This window comes from Bombus bifarius, unplaced genomic scaffold (genome assembly GCF_011952205.1).
Source record: "Bombus bifarius isolate JDL3187 unplaced genomic scaffold, Bbif_JDL3187 scf7180000009865, whole genome shotgun sequence".
Classification (NCBI taxonomy): Eukaryota; Metazoa; Arthropoda; class Insecta; order Hymenoptera; family Apidae; genus Bombus; species Bombus bifarius.
This window is the reverse complement of record NW_022885385.1, coordinates 42,764-66,648: the sequence shown is the minus strand read 5'-3', so window position 1 is coordinate 66,648 and position 23,885 is coordinate 42,764. Positions and strand designations below refer to the sequence as shown.

The 23,885-nt window shown below is 31.2% G+C and overlaps 2 protein-coding genes and 1 long non-coding RNA gene across 3 annotated transcripts; 1 reads left to right on the top strand and 2 right to left on the bottom strand.

Annotated features, from left to right (window-relative positions):
- The first annotated feature begins 1,289 nt into the window (after nt 1-1,289).
- Nucleotides 1,290-15,201, top strand: LOC117215930. Its single transcript, XR_004489247.1, has 3 exons — nt 1,290-1,419; nt 12,505-12,508; nt 15,191-15,201. It is a non-coding gene; the product is annotated as an uncharacterized LOC117215930 (long non-coding RNA).
- Nucleotides 2,962-12,163, bottom strand: LOC117215927 (putative sodium-coupled neutral amino acid transporter 11). The gene is made up of 7 exons (XM_033462487.1): nt 11,879-12,163; nt 9,910-9,963; nt 9,019-9,106; nt 7,615-7,824; nt 6,528-6,780; nt 5,828-6,176; nt 2,962-4,143 (listed from the first exon to the last, which is right to left on the bottom strand). The coding sequence occupies exons 1-7, from the start codon at nt 11,936-11,938 to the stop codon at nt 3,709-3,711; spliced, it is 1,449 nt and encodes a 482-aa protein (XP_033318378.1). The 5' UTR covers nt 11,939-12,163; the 3' UTR covers nt 2,962-3,708.
- On the bottom strand, nt 13,014-22,832 carry LOC117215926 (mitogen-activated protein kinase kinase kinase 7-like). The gene is made up of 9 exons (XM_033462486.1): nt 22,571-22,832; nt 21,710-21,935; nt 21,369-21,486; nt 20,921-21,250; nt 18,597-18,709; nt 18,122-18,414; nt 17,890-17,962; nt 14,648-14,901; nt 13,014-14,441 (listed from the first exon to the last, which is right to left on the bottom strand). Exons 1-9 carry the CDS (start codon nt 22,646-22,648, stop codon nt 14,277-14,279), a joined length of 1,650 nt encoding a protein of 549 aa, XP_033318377.1. The 5' UTR covers nt 22,649-22,832; the 3' UTR covers nt 13,014-14,276.
- Nucleotides 22,833-23,885: the final 1,053 nt, after the last annotated feature.

The window sequence follows — 23,885 nt, the reverse complement described above, 5'->3', positions numbered from 1 at the left end:
TTCTTTCGTTTCATAAGGTGATAATAGACGAACAATAATTTCTGTTTTATATTATTTTATTGAATTAGGTATGATCTGTTTCATTCTATTTCTATTATTATGTTGGTGCATAATTCAATAAACTAATATGAAACAAAAAACATTTTGCGTCTATTATTTCCTTATAAAACGAAAGAAACTTTTCGGACAACCTAATATATATATATAGTATATGAAGATTACAATTAAAAATGATATAATAAATTTTAATAACATTATTTTAAGAAAATACAGGTTTATTCTAAGATGCAATACTTTCGTTTGCACCATAATAATACTTTGTTACATTGGTATATATTCTGTATAGTTAGACAGAGAGATAAGTACACATAGATACACACATATACAGGATATACAGATATACAAAATACAAATTTTACGGACACCCGGTAGATTTTGCGCGAACTCTTTATAATAAGCATAAAGATTTCAAACCGGAGCGTAATTTAAATAATTAGATTCTTTATCGGTTTTCGATAAATACTTTCGTTATCGTGGTCTCTGATTGTTTTATATCCTCCCTCTATGCGAATTATACTTTTTCATGTACATTAGTTAATACCTATTAGGCCTAATACGTTGCACTTCTTAGGATTTAATGCAATTAAAAAATCAAACATTTCTACAATACGTCTAAAACAAGATAACTGTTTGCAAGTTTTATTACATAAATTGACTTTATTTTTCATAACATACACACACATGCACACACACTTATTTTGTATTGTAAAGATTATACTATTTTAATTGGCTTGAAAAAATAAAAATTGAATGTTTATCGAATAATTATATTGAAAACAGGAAGGTAAAGATAATTGTGTGCTGTTGAAAGTTCCAGTAAGTTATCTTGTTTTAGATTTTCAAATATCTACCTTTTTAATTGCACCGGTCCTACGAAATATCTTGTATATTTCACCTATGTTAAAACTAAACTCTTTCAGAAAACAAATATAATTCGATTTCGATAGTGTTAAAAAGAAGAAAAAAAAGAGAAGAGATAGAAAAAGAAAGAAAACGCGTTACTATACGCGTGGACTATACGTATACGCTATAGACGCGTTTACTATGTTTAGAAATATATCAACTGTGCAAAAAAAATTGCAGAATAGTTGACAAACTGTGTAGAAGAAAATAAAAAACTGTAGAATGATCTGCAATTAAGTAAATCCTTTCTCACGTTACAAAATACTTTCGATACTTTCGATGCAATATCGAATGAAAAAACAATTGTATCATATTGTTCCTCTTTCTTTTTTTAATACAAAATCTTGGTATGCTACCCTTTGTTTCGTAATATGCCCCTATGATAAAGATTCGAAAAATAGTGTCGCAACAGCTTATTAATATTATTTATTTAATTATAATGAGTATCGTTCTGATGTTGCATCATTGCGAGTTGCATCGAGAGTTGATATTCGATGGAAATAATATTTTTTCTCGATATTATGCATTCAGTTCCATTATTCATATATCAACTCATCATCAAAAAGAAAAAATAGAATTTTCTCTTCAATTTCCTATTCGATGCTTTCCATCATGCTCGGATCCATCGCCATACTTTTTCCCCGTTTCTTTAACTCCCTACCTACCGTCTTTTTCTTCCATTTTTCGTTTCATCAAAATAAGTCTCTCTATAAATATTTCTTATCGTTTGATGAAATTAATCAATCGAAAGTAGTTTCATGGCTCTATATGAATGGTAATTTATTGGCAGCTATATTTATCAATAAATACTATATGCTTTTTAGATTTAAATAGAAAATCTATCGTTTCGTGGAACACCTTACACTGCTATGTCGGCTAAATAATGTGCTTCATCTGCAAGCAATTAAATATAGCATTTGCAATTAATTCGTCCAACAGCCTCTTTGGCTTCGGTATAATTATACGTTGCCTGTTTGGAATGAAATGATTACGACTCGGGTAAATAATTTCTCACCCACCATTCAATCCCTACATTTGTAATCAACTGCAACACTGCCATTTATAAAGCTACTTATGTATTCGTCGGACCAATCGTACGTATTCTATATCAGTATGTATGTTCACCCAGGTACCACGTAAATTCCAGCTACCAAACATTTTGCAAATCGATAACTTAACAATTATAAGAACAAGATACATATTTATCGATTAAAAAATAAGAGAGAAATTACGATGTTTTTTACCTAGTACCGCTAAATCGAACAATTAAATATTAAATGTTAAATATTAAAAATACCATGAACTAAATATTGATGAAAAATATTTTAGGCCGTAAAAAAAGAACATAACAGGTATGATTCTATGGAATTAAAAGATTTAAATCATCGTTAATCATAAGATGTTTCAGTTGACCCGGCTCGTATTATAAAATATTAAAATTAATTAAGGGAAGAGCTAGGCATGATTTCTATTAATCTCGTCACAATTAATGATTTTGTAACACCGAAAGAAATGTGCGCAACGCAAGGTCATATATTACGATATTGTCTATAGTTTTCTGATTTGAAAAATATTTAAATTCACGCATTCCACGGAATAAAGTGCCGATATATATTAACAAATAGTTGTCTCATCAATCTACTCATGGTACATCGTGTATTATAACATATTTAAACTTCCAACGTGTTTTCGCTTGTTCAGCATGATATATTCCCCCCGCCCCCCTCCCCGAGATTTCTCAGTAGTTACATTACTATAATATCTACGGCATATGTAAGCACGTAGATTTCAACCGTGGACGAGAAAGCTTTTGATTTTCGTTTCTCGATTTAATCAAACAAAATCCTACTCCCCTTCGTTCCGATAACAATAATAATGTTACTGGCAATAATGTAATGATGCTCCACCAATGTTAAAGCATGATTTACTATAAGTAGACTGCGGACTTTTATGTGTTCGTGGGAAATTTAAAGGTGCAAGAAAGCCCAGAATGGTCACGATATTCAAAAATAGGTATACATGTTATACCCAAAGTACAGTATTCATTATCATATTTAGTGAGTAAAATAAATCTCTTTTTTTCTTCATAATTGCTCATAAAAAACATGAAATTGCATAAATCTCCGCGGTCTAATTTTATACCTTATCCTATTTCGATCGAAGACCGAAGATCACATGGAAAGAATATATTGAGATAATCTATTTTTGATGATTTTCCGACTTTTGTGTCATTTGGTGACCAAAAAAAGAGTATTTTAATATGAAATGGTCGGAGAAGAGAATAATGGATGGATGGATGGATACAAATATGTAAGCTTTTTGAAAATAAGTGAAATTATTATATGAGAAATTAGTTCAACTTGATTAATACTAATGTTATTAATATATATGTCTTCTCTTTTGATAAATTTTTTTAACAAATAAAAGAGTAAGAAAGACACGTACTCATTTCCAGGATCAAACGAAAGAACATCTAGACAACATATTGAATTTAAAAATCGCTCTTCCATAAGAAACACAAAACGTGATTTATCATGCTCCTTCATACTTGTGGCATTCGATTACCAAAACCACAAAAACCAAAAAGAAACCAAAAAGAAACCAAAAAGAAACCAGAAAGAAAGACGGAGAAAATTGAAATTCCTTTGACTTGAAATTGAAACCGTAACTTGGAGCATCGCAAAGCTATCATCGGTTTTGAATAAAAGCTTTTGAAAATTCCTCGGCCAATTCGAACGTGCTCGATTATATCGGACTAATGGTACTTTTCATGCTTGAATCGAAACTCGTGCTATTCATACCCTCGATACAATACGGCATTACCTGTCCATGCACGCAGGAACTGGAAGTATCGTTGTTCAGGATCAGCAACAGCAAACCAGAGACCGCGGCAAACACGCCAGCGGACATCAAACCAAGCGCCGGAAGCTTTTTGGAGGAAAGAATTGGTCCATCTTCGAGTTTGAGGTAGCACAGGCCAGGTAGAACGTAAGCTAGAGGTACAGCAGCGAGGATTCCATTCAATTCGAGAACCACACCCAGACAATCTGTTGACATCGATATCAGGTATGCGACAACCACTATCGACAAAGTAATTATCAAGTATTTCCGGTCGGAGTTAGGGACGTATGCAGTATGATCTTCGAGCTCATCGGTCCCTTTAATCGCTGTCAGTATTACCTGGAACAAATTTTCACAAATTTTTCGACCTTACGTCGAACTTTTAATCTTGTATACAATTTTTTGTATACAATTTATTAAATAATCGTTTTAACGGGCAATAGATTCCATGTGTTGTCGTTAGATAATCGCGGATATTCATGCGTTTATGGAAAATTTCTCTAAATCCTTTTCCTTCTCTTTACTCTCCTCGTCTAATCCTAATTTTTATAGAAAATCAGATAGAGATTTTATAGAAAAACAGCGCGAGTAATTCAAAATTAACTGTACATGTTCATGCGATAATTAACATTGCGCAACAAATAATTTTCTGACTTTAATTGACATTTAAATGAGATTTTAAGAAGAGGAGGATTTATAGAAATATATCGGTTAATTAGAAATAATTTCTAATTAATTAATAATTAATTTCTAATTAATAATTTAAAAAAAGAACATAAAATGTTTCGAGAAAACTTTACAATTATGCAACGAAACTAGAGATCGATAAAAGGAGCAATAGACCGAATTGTGAATATTTCATGAATCTCGATACAATTTTATTATTTGTTATTAATGCTTGACGACGAAGGAAAATTAATTCAGTTCGTTAACATCTCTGATCACAGATATCATTAAATTATGAATTTCGTTTATCCTTTATGGTGGTTGAGGAGAACTTAGTTGGATATATGTTACTTCAGTGTAAAACTCGATCAAGTAACTGCTTCTCCTTGAGGTGAACGCTCTGAGGGGAAGGGTTACCATTGATGTTTTTTATTACTGAGAGAGATTATTAATAGTTAAATAAGTAGATATTCGGTGGTAGAACACTTTAGCTATTAGAAAAACTCAATAATATTTAATTGAAAAGCTTGTATCGAATAAATTTGTTCAATTTCGAAGCATTGCAATTTTTAATTTTCAAATCGATAGTCAATTATGAATCAATGTTTATCCTTTGATGTTAGGTTAAACATTAACGGTAATATCGCGATAAATTTTATGATTAGTTGTTAGCAAACATCTCCAGTATATTTTGCTCTGACTATTATATTCTTGACGTACAATTCAATTTACCTAGTTCCTTTATTCAGGTCTCTCCACCTTCTTTTCCACGATTCACTTTCCATTATTCACGACATTCCAATGTTACGACGCCGTAATCTTTCTTACACCCGTGCCATTTTCATTTACGATAATTTTCGCGTCTATCGTCTTACCTCTTACGTTGTGAATTTAAAGGGAACGAAATACAATTGTTCTAATTAATAAAACTCATTCGATGCTGGAGGTAAATCTGTAAAAGTCTCTTAACACTCGAATACAAAGAAAATAGAGTTGGTTTACCGCTAAATAATATTTTTTTAAGTAAATTTTGATAGTAATTTTTGTAGTAATTCAAATCCAAAGGATGTACAGTTATTTCGTTGTTAGATATTAATCTTTACGATAGGTTTTTACAACGAGGAGTCTTTAAGATGATATTCAATGTTTTACTGATAAAGTATACAATATGAATAATTTAATGTAGTTGTCTAATCGCGAAATATTAATTTTCAGCATTTAGACAAAGCACGAAGAGCCTTAAAATATTTTGTAATATCGAAGGAAAAAATGAATATATAACACGAGTAATTCTCAAAGAATTTGAATACTGGCCTAGAACTTAAGAAACGATATTGCCAAAATTAAGATAACTCACCTCCCTTGTGACGAAGCATTCAATGGGAAAAGTAAGTAGAATAGTCCCGCTGAACATGATTCTGGCAAAATTCATGAGATCATCGTCCCAGCAATAATTTTCCATAAGATCACCCTGAACATACGCGGTAAACGTGGCATATCCGATGATTCCAAAAGCTGTTGCGATCACGAAGGAAGTGAAGAGCGACCAATGGGTGACGATGTCCCACTTTTGTTGAGTAGCCCTTTCTATAGACTCGTAGATAAGGAATGTATTATGGTGGCACATAAAGGCGAATGCCATAATTCCAACGGATGGAATAATGCCGGGGAAATTCGCGAATCGCCAACTATCCTCTTGGCTTGGCCTGGAAATCGAATCGATTCCACGTTTAATTGCCTAGGGATTGTCGTCATTTATCGTCATTTATCATCAATAGAAAGGGAAGAGAAGAAGGAGATAGAAAAAGACCAGGCGATAATATTGCACGGCAAACCAACGTAATGTACGTGTAATACAAATACGATGTGAAAAATGGCATACTTTGTTTCTTTAACGTTTCTTTAACGTAGCGTTAAGGTAAAAAAATTGACGTTCAGCCGCGACTCGACTTTTACGCGATCGTGCAGCTATAAACAATTAATTTTTGGAAAAAGGAAGTGTATGTTTTGAAAGAGAATTTTGAAAGAAGAGGAAGGAAATTTGAAAGATTACTCACACAATTGCTGACATCGTACCCATCCGAATTAAAATGGCCAATAGAATGAAACCAACGCAGACCAACGAAAGAAACGAGATCTTGGCCAAACGAGCAACATTTCTATAAAGACACAGCGGTATAGTGATGCAAACGGTCGCGAACAAGACGACCACTTGACGATGAGCGAAAATGCTTGTCTCGCTCATCCCTGTTAACCTTATTAGCACTTTCGTCACCGTGTCGCCGACAACAACGTTATAAGAGACCATCGCTGAAAAGGAAAAGACGAATAAGTTAGTGTACGAATGGTAGCCTCTTATATACAAGAGCCGCTGCACTCTAAAGTTCTCCAAACGAGCTTCAATGGTGCGCGAAAGCGAGTATTTTCCGATACGTTGCTTTGATTCGGACACCTGCTTCAGAAAGTTCACCAAACTCCTTTCTTTTTCTTTTTTTTTTTTCTTTTTTACCTCAAACATATTCGTTTTACTTATTCTCTCTTTTTTCTTTTTCTTTACTTGAAACTTTGTTATCTACATATAATTGTGGAGCATAATAGGTAATACGTGTTTCAGATAATTCTAGGTAATAAAATAGGTCGATGATTTAACTTTAATAGAAAAGACTCGCAATCGCGATTCTAATTCTCGTAATAAACGATTAAAACCCTGCTATCCTCCAGGAATCTACGGTATGGCTGGATATGAAAATCATTTTCGACCAAATTATACTTTCTCTATACGGTTACAAAATTTCTTTAATTTGTGAAAAATATGAAAGGATCGTTATTGATACGCGTGACTTCACGCTACAACTTTATGCTAAAGTTTTTATCGAATCATTAAAAGTCTTCTTTCAGGGTTGAAACTAAAACGAGATTAAATCATAAAATTTGAAAACCGCGGCGGGATCGAAACGTAAGATAACGTTTGAATGTTTCATTTTAATATACGATATATAAACACTTTACTATCTTTCGTCAATGTATTTCAAAATGTGCCAGAAAATTTGAAAAGAAGATATGATATTGAAGAAGACGCGAGGAGAATAGTAGGATTAATCGTTATTACGACTACTACCCTGTGGTTATAAAAGATGCATATACCTATGAATGGATAAATGAACTGCAGAGTCGTAAGAATATAGAATCCTGTACGACCGAAACTGGCTCTCATTAAACCCTGGTAACTCATTTCACCGCAAATGTTTCCACTCCTAATCATTAAAATTAAAGAGTAATCAGTGAGGCCTGCTACTAGTATTAATAATACTATCCCGAGGCCAAATCCAGCCTGATGAAGAGCGTAGGGTATACCTGAAAATTGTATTAATCAATGTTTCCTCCTTCTTTCGTTTCTTCGTGCGATTCGAAATAATTGTTACTCCTTAAACACCGAAACAATCTTTACTTTGTCTCTTAAAAAATGAAATGAGTATTATTTTATAGATTTTTATCGTTACGATGCCGCAATGTAAGTAAATAACAGATTGTGAAATATATCTTCATAGCTATCGGTGTTATTTGCAAAGATTTACAAAGCGTTCGTAATTTCTAACTTGCAACTCGTCGATTCACTGTGATTGTTATTAATTAATAAATAAGATCACTGTTGAAAATCGTTTTCGATCCCATAACCGATGGTACACGACCGAACGAACACGATGGTTACATAAATAAGAGATCCCTGATGAATCATTCGTCCGATACGAGATGATCCAAAGGGAGTAGGCATCGAGCCAACAGCTTCTCCCTGAAAAAGATAAAACTGATACGAATCCCAAAATTTAAAGAAGGCCAAGGTTCCTGATGCAAACCAAAGGCTCCGAATGCAAACCTATAATCTCCTATGTACGTATAAACGTATACTATATGTATATTTGCCGTTTTGCATAAAATATATCTCATTTTTCATTTACAAACGAAGATAAGTTGAAACTAAAGTTATATATGGGAGTAGCTGAATAACGCGAGATGCTCAATAAAGATGAGGAGACCATTAAAATTTCGCAAAAAGGAATCACCAATTAGAAGTGTTGACTAGATATTAAGATACATACTTGGAATTTTACACACAACCGCTTTTTATTCTACACAAATTGACATATGTAGATAAAACAAATATATTTCATATAATTGTATTACATTCAATTACAATGACGAATTTTTCTTAATCGGATATATACAGGGTAGTTGGTAATTGGTGGTACAAGCGGAAAGGGGTTGATTCTGAAAGAGGCGGAAAAAAGAAGTCGAAAATATAGAATAAAAATTTCTTTTTTTAATTTTTTTTTTTTTTCGAGCGAAAATTCAAAGCCGATTTTCTCGAAAACAAAGCCTCAAACGAAAAATTTTTATCCGCTTGTACCACCAGTTATCAACCACCCTGTATATATAGGCAGATAGATAGATAGATAGATAGATAGATATATAAAAATATATTAAACATTTCTACATTTTATAATTCGGTGTTGAAGGATTTTTTTTAACTATATCATATATTCGAATTACCAATAACACCACTGCCAATGATGGAATTGATGAAATTAAAACTGGCCAGAGGTAGACTACTGAATTTTCCAGATTCTTCGTTCTTTTCCTATAAAATTATATCTCATTTATATCGACAAGAAATGAGATAAATTAGAAGAAGAAAGAAAAATAGTAAGAGTAGAAACATGATTTGACAAGAATTGGTTATATCAAAAAGCATACAGCGATAAAAGAAAATAAGTGAAAAAGTTTCTTGTCAAAGTATTCGTATTAATCAAGCACAGAAATCTATAAGTACTGATTCAATTTAATAAAATTCTTGTTATTTGAGGCAACAGAAAAAGATCGAATCGTTCGTCGAAAGATCTCATAAATTGTAAATCCTTTGATTTACCGCGTCCAAGCTTTCAACTATCTAATATTCGTATATACGTGTGTTGTTATAAAAATTATATATTAATAATAACCAAAATCAAATTTGCATAGAATATCTTTGCGTTGAAAATATTATGCGAATAGACATTTTAATAATAAAATATTCTGTTAGCATGATACTAGGCCGATGAAATATTCGCTCGATAGGAATTTATATTATACATATATATAGAAATATCATATTGTAGTCTGATCTCATTCAGAATGATTGAAATCCACTGTTCGATTTTCAACGATCCAATTTGAATTAATGATCATCGTAATCGACGAAATTCATTATTTTCCATTCTTCGTATCATATATTTAATTTCATACAATTACAAAATATCAATCAATAGATATTGATTGTAACAAAACGAAAGTTGGCGAGAGGATAAAATATTTCATGCAAAATTCATGCATACGCTTATTTAACTCTGATATAAACTACGATCGATCGGATATAAAATCTAGTTAATTAGCTGTATTTCTTACCCCGACAAGTTGTCGCATGTCGTCGTAAGATTCCTCCGAACCCAGACTGCCACCCTATTTTAAAGCCAATATTAAAAGCAAGGTTCACTTCCGAATACTAATCACGATAAAATCATTAGGCGTAAAATTACATTCTTTGGAACAATGTTCTCCTTTTTTTATTTTTACCTTTCTTCTATTCGATCACGTTACATTTGTCATATAAATGAACGATAATAATGGTAATAATAATAATAATAATTTATTTGTGCTTTTGGCCGATAGCGTATTACAAAGAGGTTGTTGCATTCTTATTCCCAGCTACTCACTCTATATCTTTTACGTTATCTTACATCGAGCGCTTAGTTATTATATTATATTGCTATCTTATCGCGTTTACATAATTTATTAATTAAACATTACTAATGATACAAACGAAATTTCGATAATTTTCATATTAGGCAATACTATGAGAAACTAAAATTTTTCGATTTCTGAGGATGAAAAATTTACGAAATTTGTAATCTTCTCGATTGATACATTTAATTCATAATATTATTATGGTTTATTAAACTCGTCATAATTTAATTTAATTAAAGAGGTATAAATATATATTGAAAATAGTGAAAGTATCGCTATAATCAAATATATTGTTCCATACTTACCGTTTGATAGCGTTATTCCGAATATTATTGTTTATAAATGTTACGAGTAATAGAAATATTGAAATTGTCCCATTTACATGCCCCACCCCGTACAGACATATTGTATAGATGTACGTAGTAATAAGATTTGTGCAACTGACGACGTTTCTAATACGATTGAAGTTAATTCATGGTGTTGTGAATTAAACTTTTAGTTGAGAAACTATAACTCTACGCGTTATCAGAGAAGTTATATAAATTAGTACTAAATACATTAATTTATGATAATTTAACATAAAAAAAGTTTCTTATGAAATTTCATAATTAATATAATATAATATATAAATTAAGTGGAATTGATTTTCTCGCGTTTATTCGTCGAGATTTTATATCCATTCGGGCCTCCATCTATCTGTACATTCTCGATTACTACGTAAATATGATAATAGCTCGAGGCATTCAGAAAATACTACCGCAGGATATTTAAAAGCATAGACATAAAGAGTAATAATTTTTGAAAATAATTTCAATATAGCACGTACAGACAGTAAAAGAAATGATAATAAAGAGATACGTAGAGAAAAGAACGCGTAGCTATATATCCGATGAGTTATAGATTTTTCCTCTTTGTCACGATAACACTAAGAATATCTTTGAATCAAAAAAATACATCTCTCTCTCTCTCTCTCTCTCCCCTCTCTCTCTCTCTCTTTCTCTTTGCTTTAAATAGTTACAATTTCGAAAAATAAATTCGTCAGAAAGAATCCGTAAAATCATTTCTCACGAATCACTTCAAAAACTCTTTACTTCAGATTTGGGTTCAACTTTGACTTCACTTTAACGATCGATCTCTAAATAACACGGAGATCACGAAACTTTACTTGAATCTAGATTACGATGCCAAATTTTCAATCACATCCTCCGATACTCGGAAACTAACGATAGGCAGGTACGTTTTACGAATAACACGATTACAGCGAGACAAACATCGTTTTCCGAACTTGCGATCTATTCGATTACACATATTCACTTCGATTCAATTACAACCGAAACGACAGAAATCACTTCGATTCGCACAAATTCACCGTCCAACAGTTACAAATCCGAAACTAGTCGCGCTAGCCACTTCGAACAAACCGGATTACGCGAAATCCTACCTGTTACTACGCCTATCCGTATTCCTCTGCAATGTTCGTAATGATTTAAATGACAGTGTTAGCTCACGGCGAAGAAACACTAGTAGAACAACGCATTGTCTACATACGTCACCGTGTTCTCCAAAGAACTAACAGAGAAAATAACAGTGATTCACGGTCAGGTGGATAGAAATCGTGACTTTTACTTACGTCCTCGTAGTTGTTCCTCGCGTCCAGGATATAGCTCTTCTCGTTCGCGTCCAAAGCCATCGCGGGATTTTATTGAAAGCGGAAGAATCGAAGATGGAAACGAGAATAAACGGAAAGCTTAAAGGGAAGGTTCGACGTGAGAGTAGGATCGAGCAGACGTCTGAGGCGACTGCACCCTTCCTATCTAACCGAGCTTCCGTTTTCACCTCCCCGTTACAACCCCTCCAGCGGCATGTACATACAGTGGTTGCGATGGGTGCGTGCGCATTGCACACGTTCCTGTTTTTCTGCGTTATCGAGGTCCGTCGTTGTCTTCGTTATTGTTCTCCCCCTCAGTTTTTCCCCCGCCTCCGCACACGGTTTCCTTCAACCAACCCTTTAAGACTATAAACTCGAGCTATGGGATTAAGTCGAACGGAGACACGCTGCATCGCGTATGACAAAACGCTAAGTCTTTGGCAAAATTTGCGTTGAGATATAAATTGTACATGTTATATATATATAAATTGTCGCTATAATGCTGAGGAATGTGTGTGTATGTGTTTATGTGTTTTTTTTTTATATATATATATTTAATACTGGATTAAAGGACGTTTGGACTAAAAAATGCAGAGATATTTCAAAAGCGACGTTAGCTGATGGTTTATATTAGTCGAATTGTTTTCACTACTGACGACGCGCTGGTTTTATCCACGATAACACGATTCATGTAATTACAGTGTATATATTTTCTACATTTCCATATAAATGGAAATAAACTTGATGATAATGTCTCTGCTCGATGGGGATACGTTTGTGTTGTATTATTTAAGAAGATGCTTAGTCGCAGCGTTTGTGCAGTTTCGGTGCTCGTTTTAGAAGTTATTAATGTCAAGAACGAATACGTTCAATTTGATGGAAAACAATTATTTCAATATGGAATTAAAACTCGCAACCTTCTTCTTTGCTCCTTTTTTTCTTCTCTTATAGTTAATATCGTTATTCATGCGCTTTCATTTCAACTTTCATGAAAATATTGCAGATACGCGATTTCGTATGTTTATTTAAGATTTTAAATTGATTTGTTCGAAGAAGAATATACAAAAATGTTCTGTTAAAAAAGAAACAGTAGAGGAGATAAAATAATGGTCGATCGTAGAATAAATGATAAATGTTATTATTTATTATGCTTTGTACAGTAAAGTTCTATCAAGTTGTAAAGAAATCATGCCTTTAAGTAGAAGATGATACTTATAGTCAGACCCGTGCGAAACCAGACGCACCGTGAACAATTACTGGTAAACATCGTTATATTTTGTTTTTTAATAATCAAACTTTTTTCTTTAAAGTATAAAATACAATATTGAATATTACTAAAAGATGATGTTAATGATATCATAATATAAAAACTATAACGTAAACAAGGAGTTATCCTAGAATTATTAGCTATCTGATAGTGTTACTGTTAGTTAAAACTCGCTCGTAGTTATTAAACGAAGACGAGAAATGAAAAGAAAATATCGCGTATCATAATTCATACGCGTATCGCGTATTCATAAATAAGCTTTTGACGCAAAAATGTTTAACAATTTTAAAAAAATTGGTTCTTTCGTTGAAGAACCGATTTTTGATTACTGTAACTTCATTTCAATAACTAATTCTTGACAATGTTATGGCAAAAAATAGAAATTACATAATGAACAATTATCGGTATCCGATTAAATACAATACTTAATATTTTATAACGAGGACACCATTTATCGAATATTTTACTGACTGTACAAATTAGTTTGTAACGAAAAATAATTATACGTAAGGACAAATTAGATAAATTAGATAAATAATAATACAATACCTCCTTAATTATTACTTATTAATGGTAATTCTTACATAAATAAATGTAGTAATAACAAATTACACAGGCAGTTGACTAATCATCGATTTCTGATTGATAATCACCAATTACGTTAACTTTCTCATAGCAGTATTTTTTCAAACCTGTATTTTTATATTTAAAACACGATAAAAGCATTATAGCAATATTTAAAGCTACTTCGGTAGATTCCCCGTAATGCTTATTTGAAAGATATAGATTCCTAAATATATATGCATATTATTGATCAAATTTTTACATAATTTTGTTCATTAAAACGGAGAAGTCTCGATAAACGTTCTTGAAATCAAATGCAAATAGAAAACAGTGCTTTTATATATATAGTTATGTTTAAGAGATTGCATTGCCAACTTCTCTCTCTTTTACTTTTGTATACTATAGAATAAAATCTAACGTTGAAAAATCTATTGAGAAAATCGATATTGTTGCCCGTGTTCGCTACAGGAAGGAAGCACAGGGGAAATTCGCAAGACATAATGTAAAAAAGAATCTCGTCTAACGCTTGTACTTGTCTAATCTTGGTATTCAAGAATGTCTCGAAGGATTTTGACAAGGTACCACGAACCACCCGTTGTTTCCGGAAACTGTCGGACCGACTTGAGCGTTGCTCAAAAGAGCATTGTTCGTCCTCTGATTCTTCATGATTTCCAACTGACGTTTTAAATTTCTATACAGCTTTATGAGAGACTCCTGTAATCGAGAAAGGAACTAAAATTAATAATTTGATTTGCAAAGGCATAATATAACAAGAATTTTAATTCTGAAAAATAAACCTAAAATTTAAAAGTTTGCAGATATTTTGCGTCATTTAAAAATTACTCTTTTGCGATCCTTCTACATAAACCAATCCTGAAATAATTTTTTTTTACCGATAATCTTTGTTTATATCGGCTTACTTTTTCATCCTCCAGTTTCCTGAGTTCCTCTTGCTGCCTTAAACTGTCTATGGTCAAATTTTTTAGCATTTCATTTTTGTGCTGCCCCAAAAGCGCTATCTCCGTTTGCACCTTCAAATATTCTTGCGCCAGCTGTTTGTGCTCTTCGAAAATTTCTTTCGATCTTTCGCAAGTCTGATCAGGCGTCAATGGCCTCAGATCCGCGTCCAAAAGGCGATAAACGTTGTCTAAATCTTTGTCAGTCGTGCTATTACCTGTCAAACAATAATTATAGCCGAAAGTTAATCCGATTAATATAAATGATCGTAAGTAACTTATTTTGTTTTTACTCTATCCAAAGATGCTTCTGGTATAAGGCCGATGCAAAATAAATTGATATTTTCTCAAATATGACGAATACACTGATTAAACGTGCGTATTATCAACAGATCAGTAATCGGTCTAAACTCGGACTTGGAACCTATTCGTATAAAAAGTTCATTTTGATTATGTCAAAATTATGGCACGCTTAAATTGCCGAACACTTTTACTCGAAACTATTAGAAAAAATATATAGAAAGAAATATACAAACATGTATTTATAACTTATTTTACTTTTTACTAAACATTCGCAGGATAAAAAGGATAAAGGAAAACTTTAAAATAATAAACTTTGCTATGTTTCTTTCATCAACACTAAATTCAACTTGAATTGAAGATCTACTTTAGAAATATAGTAGTGTTATGTTGGTTTAACCCATTTTTAAATGATCACAGCAAACTTATCGACTCTTGCTGTGTACGCCTATTTACGTTAAATCCATTCTGAATTTAAATTAATTTCACAACTTCTCGATTTATTTTGAGGATAACAATACTGTACAAACATTCGTTCGATTCAAGTGAAATACCCTCGTACATTACTTGATTCAAAATTTGTTTTCCTGCTTTCCTCCAAAAGAAAAACTGCTAGTATGCTAGTTATGCAATAATTACATCGAATTAAGGCATAATCGCTTTCGAAACATATTATAGAAACATTAATAATATGTTAATTTCCGTACTAAGTCTACGGAAGCTACTCATTCCATCGATTTAAAATTTAATCCCAAATTTTGACCTTTAACTTTTTATCACATTTGGCGGGTTCAACCCCGCGTTCTTTCTACCTCTATCGCGTGATTAGTAGCGACTGTTCGTCGTTCGATCTTACAATGTTGAATATCATGTAAAATCGTATAATAAAAGCTCTATCGCGGTTTACTCGAAACCCTCCTAATAAAAATTAAGAAAGAAAGGCACCTCGTCATACCATCAACGACGAGAAGAAAAAGAAAAACAGAGCAAAGTACTAACGTAGCAAAACCCAGCACCGCTTTAGGGTGTCCGTGGCGACGATATTTGGGTATTCCTCGCACATTTCCAAATACTGGAGCCTGTCGAGGCTTCGTTCATAATAGAATCAAGTATTCGTTCACATGAAAGATGTCACTCTCCGATTAAAAGTTACCACGAACCACTCTTTGATCCGGAGGATGGCGGTCGATCGAACTCGTCCGTAAAAGATGAAAAAAAATGCAGATGGGGCAGGGGGAACGAGAAAACAAAATTTCCAAGAAACGAACAATTTCTTTTCGATAACGAGGGTGAGAGAAAAAGAAGAAAGAAGAGAAAAGACGGTCGTTCTTGGTGATGTGTCGGGAGAGCACTAAACAAACGTGCATCTATATTGGGCCTGGTGAGTCAGCTACACCTGCTTCGAGGTATCCCCCACCAGACAGGACGTGCAAGCACGAGCCAAGAAGAAAATACGGTTCTTCGGCTCTTAATTCATCTTCAGGGCTGGATTAAGTCGAAGCTCTGATTTCCATGTTGATGCCGCAGCGAAAAATTAAGAAATCCAATGGGGGACAGACATATATCTATCCTGGGATCGTCTTTCTTTGGGAAGCATATGCTTCAACTTTGGAAACTGTATCAACAAGAATAATATTTCAAATAAGAAAATGATTGAAAATCAATAATTTCGTTTGACAAAAGCTATTGAAGTAGAATATATAATTTATCATTTAATATATCTTATTCTTTATACTTTTATCCAGATCATTCGGCTTTTGCAGATATTTGGAAAATTAATTTATTTCTTCTCGGTTTGTCACTTTATAGTCTTTTATATGTATTCAATCTGATAAAGAGTAGAAAGAGCCATGGTCTGTTTTTATTTACTTGGGTCTTTTAGGACAAAGCTTTTATCGTCGTCGATAGGTGTCAATCAAAAACAAGTTCCCCTGATTAGTTGTTCGTTAAATTTAGTATACTCGTACAATGTGACTGTTTTCGCGGGCCCTTTGCCAGGGTAGATTTCGCCGATCGACGAACTCCCAAAGTATTCGTCACGGTGAAATCACAACGAGCCAAGGTGCGATGTTCTAACTTCTTTCTATCGCTTCGTTCTCACGTGTCTTTTTATATTGAAAGGGAACAATATTTGTACGTAACGTATGTACAGATTAATCACAAGCCAAATATACATAAAACTATAAATAATTATAAATATAAATATTAATAATTTAATTCAGTAAAAGTCTACAATTTTTATCAAATTAATTGATAGATTTTTAATGATTTTTAATCAATTTTAGTGGCTTTGATTGATTTCTTATATCTTCAAATTATATTTTATTCAATTAAACAGAAATAAAACCGCATTTCGCAAGAACGCAAATAAAATCAAAGTGCAGACATAAGTGTTAATTATTTACAAAAGCAATCGAATGACGACAATGGATTTGCCTGAGCGCATCACATTCCGCGCTAAAAGGAAGGTTTTGTGGAACATACGGAGAACGTTATTTTGGGATTAGAGTACTATCGCGGTGAGTCACAAATTCAAAGTTCTCGCCCCGAACAAGTTCCCCTTCCTCTGCTGTTATAGAACAACGGCGAGGCCATCGGCAAATAACAATTTAATAATTGTGCTATACATATATGATAAGAAAGCAAGAAATTATGTATTCCATAAAATAAAATAGAAGTATAAATATTAACAAAAATGAAAACGAGAGAGAAAACTTCGTTAAAATTTTCTATTACTAAACAAATGAAAAGCGTAATATTTATAACACAATGTATCTACTTATAAATCATTTGTTATCGTTCGTATTGTAACTGTTTAAAACAATTTTTCCATAATCAAAAGCAAAATTAACTAAAACAAAATTTATAATTTAAATATTTTATAATAAAGGTAATAAAAAACTTACTTTGTGCGGTATTCTTTATCTTTAGAATAGGAGATTCCAATGGTGAATCGGAACTCGGTAATCCCCAAGCATTCTGGAATTATAAAACATAAGAATATGTTTGTGTCAAAAATGTAAATACGTAAATCATAATAACTACAAATCTTGGAAAATATTTATACTTCTTTAAATATTAATTACTAATTTAATGATATGTAAACAAATCATTATTTTTAAATTAAAAGTTACTAACCGGATCACACTCAACGTAAAGTTGAGGAAAATCTTTAATCTGGAATTCTTTATTGGATGGATTGTTTGCTGAAATATTATTTTTAGGAGGTGGATCCCTGAAATCGTAGAAGGGATTCGATGAACTGTTTTTTTCATTAAAAATTTCCGATTTTTCTTTGGAAACGGGTGCATTAGCTTTAATAGTACCGTTGGCAGCATATCCATTTATTTCAGAATCCATAGTATCAGTCACGTCCAAAGTATCATCTTTAGAAACCTGGTTGTCAATAACTTCCTCTGACTCAACATCTTCTACAATATAAAATTACATTATAATTAATTTATATAATCACTGTTGTTGTGCATGTTTATAAATAAACATTTCATATTTAAAATTATTATCTATTATTAGTAAATATTAATCATCTGTTAAATCTCATAACTTTGGATTGCTTAAATTACTTATGAAAAATTTTAATAATATACAAACTTACTTTGGGAGTATTCTACTGGTTCTAGATGTCCATTAAAGAATTGTGATAAGGTTGTCATTATTTCTACAACAGCATCCATTGATGGTCTTTCTTCGGGAGATTTGTGCCAACATCTGAAACAACCGTTCGTTTCTTTTCTTACTACATCTTACAAACGATTTATAAATGTTTATTTAGAATGTAAGATGATACGTAATAAAAATAGAGGGACATGCTGGCCAAAATCACATATATAAAATAATTTATCAGAATAGATAATTTGTTAGAGTAGGCATAACAAAAAAAGATAGATCTCATTTCCCTCAATACCCTTCTGCTGGAAAAATGACTTTAAAATCGAATATCGATTATTGATTATATCTTGATTATATTGATTATATTTTCAAGGATAATGTACCAGAAGAAATAGGTACATTTCATTTTTCCTATTTCCTACACAAAAGTTAAAATATTACAATTTTAAATTTCTCTCTTTTTACAATTATGCAATCGCAACAATAATTCATGACTAACATAAATTTGAATATTTTATGCAATATTTTCCATCCTCTCAAATTCAACACTTTCCCTTCCACGATCTACTGTCAACAAACTTTATGATGAAAATAACTGGGAGCAGTTCTTAAATTTCTTGCTAGAAAATCCACGGAAACTACCATAGACAATGATTTGAAAAGCAAGTCATTCCTTCTAGTGTTGAATCATCATGCGAAAAACGAAAGGGAAAGTAATCTCGCCATCTGGCACAGTCGAATCCTTAATGGACAAATATCATTGAAGACAATTTCACTTACCACTAAAATTTGCTCCCAGTGCCTAACCATTGAAGGGGATGAAAGAGTGGATTGTTGTCCCAAAGGAGAATCCATAGTTGCTAAAGGACCTTAATTTCTTTAAAAGAAAATATTATGATGAACTATGTGCCCCAATCTTCACCCTCACTTAGGACAAAACCTAAAATTCATAAGAAGAAATTTAGAAAAGCCCTAATTAGAAACGCAGAACAATCTCAGAATGAAGAATTATGAAACTGTTAAAGTTATCCTAGCACCAGGTAGATTGACCACCACCTTACACATTCCTATTCTAAAATACTCTAAACTATTCTAAAATACCAGCATTCCAAACAATCAATCCGATACTCATACCCTTCAACATTTCTACATTCCCTCCTTATACCTCAATCAAATTCCAACTGATTATTGATTGATGACTATTAATTTATTATTCCCTGCTTCCCATGATCTTAGACATGATAATTAAAAAGCATAGCATAATCGACCACATATTAGAATATATCAGAAATACTGATGATATATTAAATACTTATAAATTAAACTGTTCGCATTATCTTTTATTTTTTTAGTACTTAAGACCATCGATTATTTAAGAAGAAGAATAACAAGGAGTACACATGATCATATTAAATACTTTTAAACAAATGTTTTTCTGTTACAGGAAAGGAAGGTTTGAAGACGCTATGTATAAGATCTTAAATTTCAACCTGTATAGGTAATAGCTTTTCACAATTTATATAAATTGTGAATAAATAGAAAATTCATTAAAGATTACCATAATAATGATTCAATTACACAATTGAATCCTTATAAATAATATCAGAATAATATGATGACTCTTCTGAGAAGAATATTTTAAACATACAACTCTTATGTTATGAGAAAAGGGTTTATTCTATTACAATTTAACAAAATACATCGTTAAAAATGATTTGGGCACAGCATATGGAAAAATTATCAAGATATTATATACAAATAAAATGCAAGTAATGTAAAATAAATATAAAATTGTTTAAAAAAGCTCTAAATAACAATCAACATACTTAAAAACATTTTTCCACCTGAAAAGAAGTTTTTTCTATGAACAAAATTGTGTAATCACCAATTATCAATCAAATAAAATGAAAATTTTTTAAATTAAATGCTTAATGATAAAGTTTTTAAAGAAATTTTTTAAACATAATAATGTTATAACTATTTTCAAGCGTAAAATATGTTAAAATACATAAAATATATTAAATCTAAATACTTGTAAATATACTTTTACGTTTCAATAATCTGCAGTTAATTTCAAGAAGAAAATAGAGTATTTGTTATATTTTTTCCTACAACATATACTTTCAAATACTAATACTTTTTATCAATTACAATTATTTCTATCACATATTTAGTAACATGTGTCACTATCGAAAAAGATAATATGACTTTATAAAACAAAGAAAATAATTAATCTTAACTTCTTTAGTAAATTATTAGAACATGCTTTATTAATTATAAAAGTGAATGATTATAAATATTAATAAATACCTGGTCATGAGATCTTCAATTGGTTTAGGGCAACCTTCAATTAAAGGAGGTCTTTGTCCTACATGTACTGCCCACATTATTCTGTAAGCTGAACCACCAATTTCATCAAATGGTTTCTTCCTTGACAATATCTCCCACAAAATAACACCCCAACTAAACACATCACACTTTTCGGTATATCTAGAACCCTCAAATACTTCTGGAGCCATCCAAGCAGCAGAACCTTTGTTATTAGTCATATATGTATTTAGATCACAAGCTGTACCAAAATCACAAATTTTAAGAGTTTGTCCACCCATAACTAACAACAAATTTGGTGGTTTTAAGTCTCTGCAAATATAAATGAAATCTGTTGAAACGCTACAGATGTCATTTGAATAAAAAATAAACTTCCAGATTGTTATACTATGTCCTCGATAAAAAAAAATATATATTTAACTTAATTTACCTGTGAATTAAAGGTTTTGGTTTCATATTGTGAAGATATGCGACACCACGTGCACATTGCAAAGCCCAACTCATTGCATGTCCTGCAGTATATTGCGGCTGAGGATTGCAATGCAAAACTGCAATATATTAATAAAACAAAAAGTAAATGTAATATTTAATTATTAATGCTTGATGATAACAAAACAATATGAAACAATAAAAAGCATTTAATGTCTTGTTAAACAAATTAAATCTTATGCATTATCAAAACAAGCAACAATAATATTTAGACTATAACAATAATTATTATTTTAAATAATTAAAAAAATGAAGTTCTATAGAATTTAAAAAAGTTAATACCATTATATAAGGAGCCACCTTCTGCATATTCCATAACCAGGCAAACCGGATTTTTAGTACAGGCACCATAAAGTTTTACAATATTGGGATGCACAACTCTAGATAATTGCCTAACTTCTACAGTAAAGGCCTTTTTTTCACCTTCTGAGTTTATATACTTTATAGCAACATATTGTCCCCTCCATTTTCCTTTCCATACTACTCCGAAAGAACCTTTTCCGACTACCTACATAAAAATAAATAATGAACAATTTATTATTGATTTAATTTAGCGCTCTTCAGATTTTAAAATAAATCATTTCTTTTCGAAAAATGAAGTAACAAGTTAAGAATATTAATAATGTTAGATAAACATAGAAACTGCATGTAACCTCAACAAAATGAAAAACAATACAAAGATATAAAAATTTAATATTTTATTTATTCTTCTTTAATATACTCTGTATTCGACTAAACGATGTTATTAATTTTTAATTAAATTATTTTCACACAATCTATATCAAATTTTTAAAAGTGACATATATTCACAATCTATTAAAATAAAAAAATTTTTTTTTTCAGTTTTTTTCTCAACTTAATGATATTTCAAATAAAAATCTCTCGTTATCTAAATCAAAATTCGAATATTAAAGTACAGAAAATAGAAAGGAGCTTCGTTAACATAAATTTGCTTAAAAAATATTCAACTATCGTCATTTAGGTTATATTTCAAACAAAATCAGATAATCAATTAGGATAAATTACAAAAATTAAACGCAACTGGATGTAACATTTGAGAAATGTTTTATTGAACGACGATTAAAAAAACAAAAATTTGACTTGTTCGAACAATAATGAAAAGTTTCTGCATAGTTATGATACCTGCTCTGTTTCAATTTCATCGTAGTTAATTTCTTCTACAAACTGCTGCTGATGGCTTACTAATTCTTTACCCGCCATCACACACAGTCGACATCACATTAGTTTCAGGGCACATTTAATTACCGGGCGTATTTATCATGAACGAATATTTATTTAAACTCCGAGCTCAAACTCCTTTGATATTTTCCATTTTATTAACATTCAGAAGGCATGTGTAGCGAGAAAGTTGTATCGATAGATGTTCATCATTCGATAGATCGATCTGTTGAAATACGATCCATCGTTAAACATAGAAAACGTGATTAAATTTATGTGCTAACAAAAACAGAAACATTAAATTATTTTTGTTTAATCAAAAAGCATACCAGTTAAGACATGGGAAGAAAAGTAGAAAGAGAAATATGTACACATATGTGTAAAATGAACGTGCACTACGTACTACCAGGTACTACGTAACGACGTTTAATAAGTTTACTTCGGGGCTTCGGGGATAGCTTTGGGTTTTCTTACTAAATAAAATACAATCCAATCACAGACTACTTGTTTTTTGATGTCACATATATTCCATACATATATTCTCAATCATAAATTTATTTGCGTCAAGTTGCAAAATATCATATATATTCAGAAACATTAAAAATATATATTGTTATTATTCAGTATAAAATTTGACTTGCATTTCATATTATAATCCTATACGGTTTAAAATAGAGAAAATTAAAATATTAATATATGTCCTCTAAATATAATATAGATACTGAATCAGCAGATGCATATATTATGTTCGACGCTTTTAATCTTTGTTATACTTGTTATATTCTTTTATATATATATATATATATATATATATATATATATATATATATATATATCTTCGCCCGTGCTATAATTAATTTGCTTATGTCAAATAAGAAACAAAACAGATAATTATACATCGTATAAGTAATTTGAAATGTTAAATATATACTTAACATAATTTAAATATCGAAAACGTTATATTCTGTAATTTAATATTTAATATGTATTTAATTTTATATGTAATACTTAATATTTAATATTTATAATTTAATATGTCGTTTGGTGTAAATCGTAATTCGTTTAGAGTTTATAGAATTAAACAAAGTTTTGTTCATAGATTATGTACAAAGTAATAATAATATTATTATAGTGTACATAAGTAAAATTATAAAAAAATAATAAAGCAGAATTATTTAACAAAAATATACGTAGAAAAATTCTCATTTTATTATAGTTAATCGAAACCTCGATTTAATGCTTCGTTATGTAAAATCTGTTATACTACCATAAACTTTTA

Coding starts and splice junctions, on each gene's coding strand:
- LOC117215926 (XM_033462486.1), bottom strand. CDS start 22,648: ATGGCGGGTAAAGAATTAGTAAGCCATCAGCAGCAGTTTGTAGAAGAA. Junction 21,487..21,709: donor AGGTGGCTCCTTATATAATG/GTATTAACTTTT, acceptor AATATATTGCAG/TTTTGCATTGCAATCCTCAG. Junction 18,415..18,596: donor ACCAGTAGAATACTCCCAAA/GTAAGTTTGTAT, acceptor TTTATATTGTAG/AAGATGTTGAGTCAGAGGAA.
- LOC117215927 (XM_033462487.1), bottom strand. CDS start 11,938: ATGGCTTTGGACGCGAACGAGAAGAGCTATATCCTGGACGCGAGGAAC. Junction 9,964..11,878: donor CGAGGAACAACTACGAGGAC/GTAAGTAAAAGT, acceptor GCTTTAAAATAG/GGTGGCAGTCTGGGTTCGGA. Junction 6,177..6,527: donor GGTACGATGTCAGCAATTGT/GTGAGTAATCTT, acceptor TTCGATTTCCAG/GCCAAGCCAAGAGGATAGTT.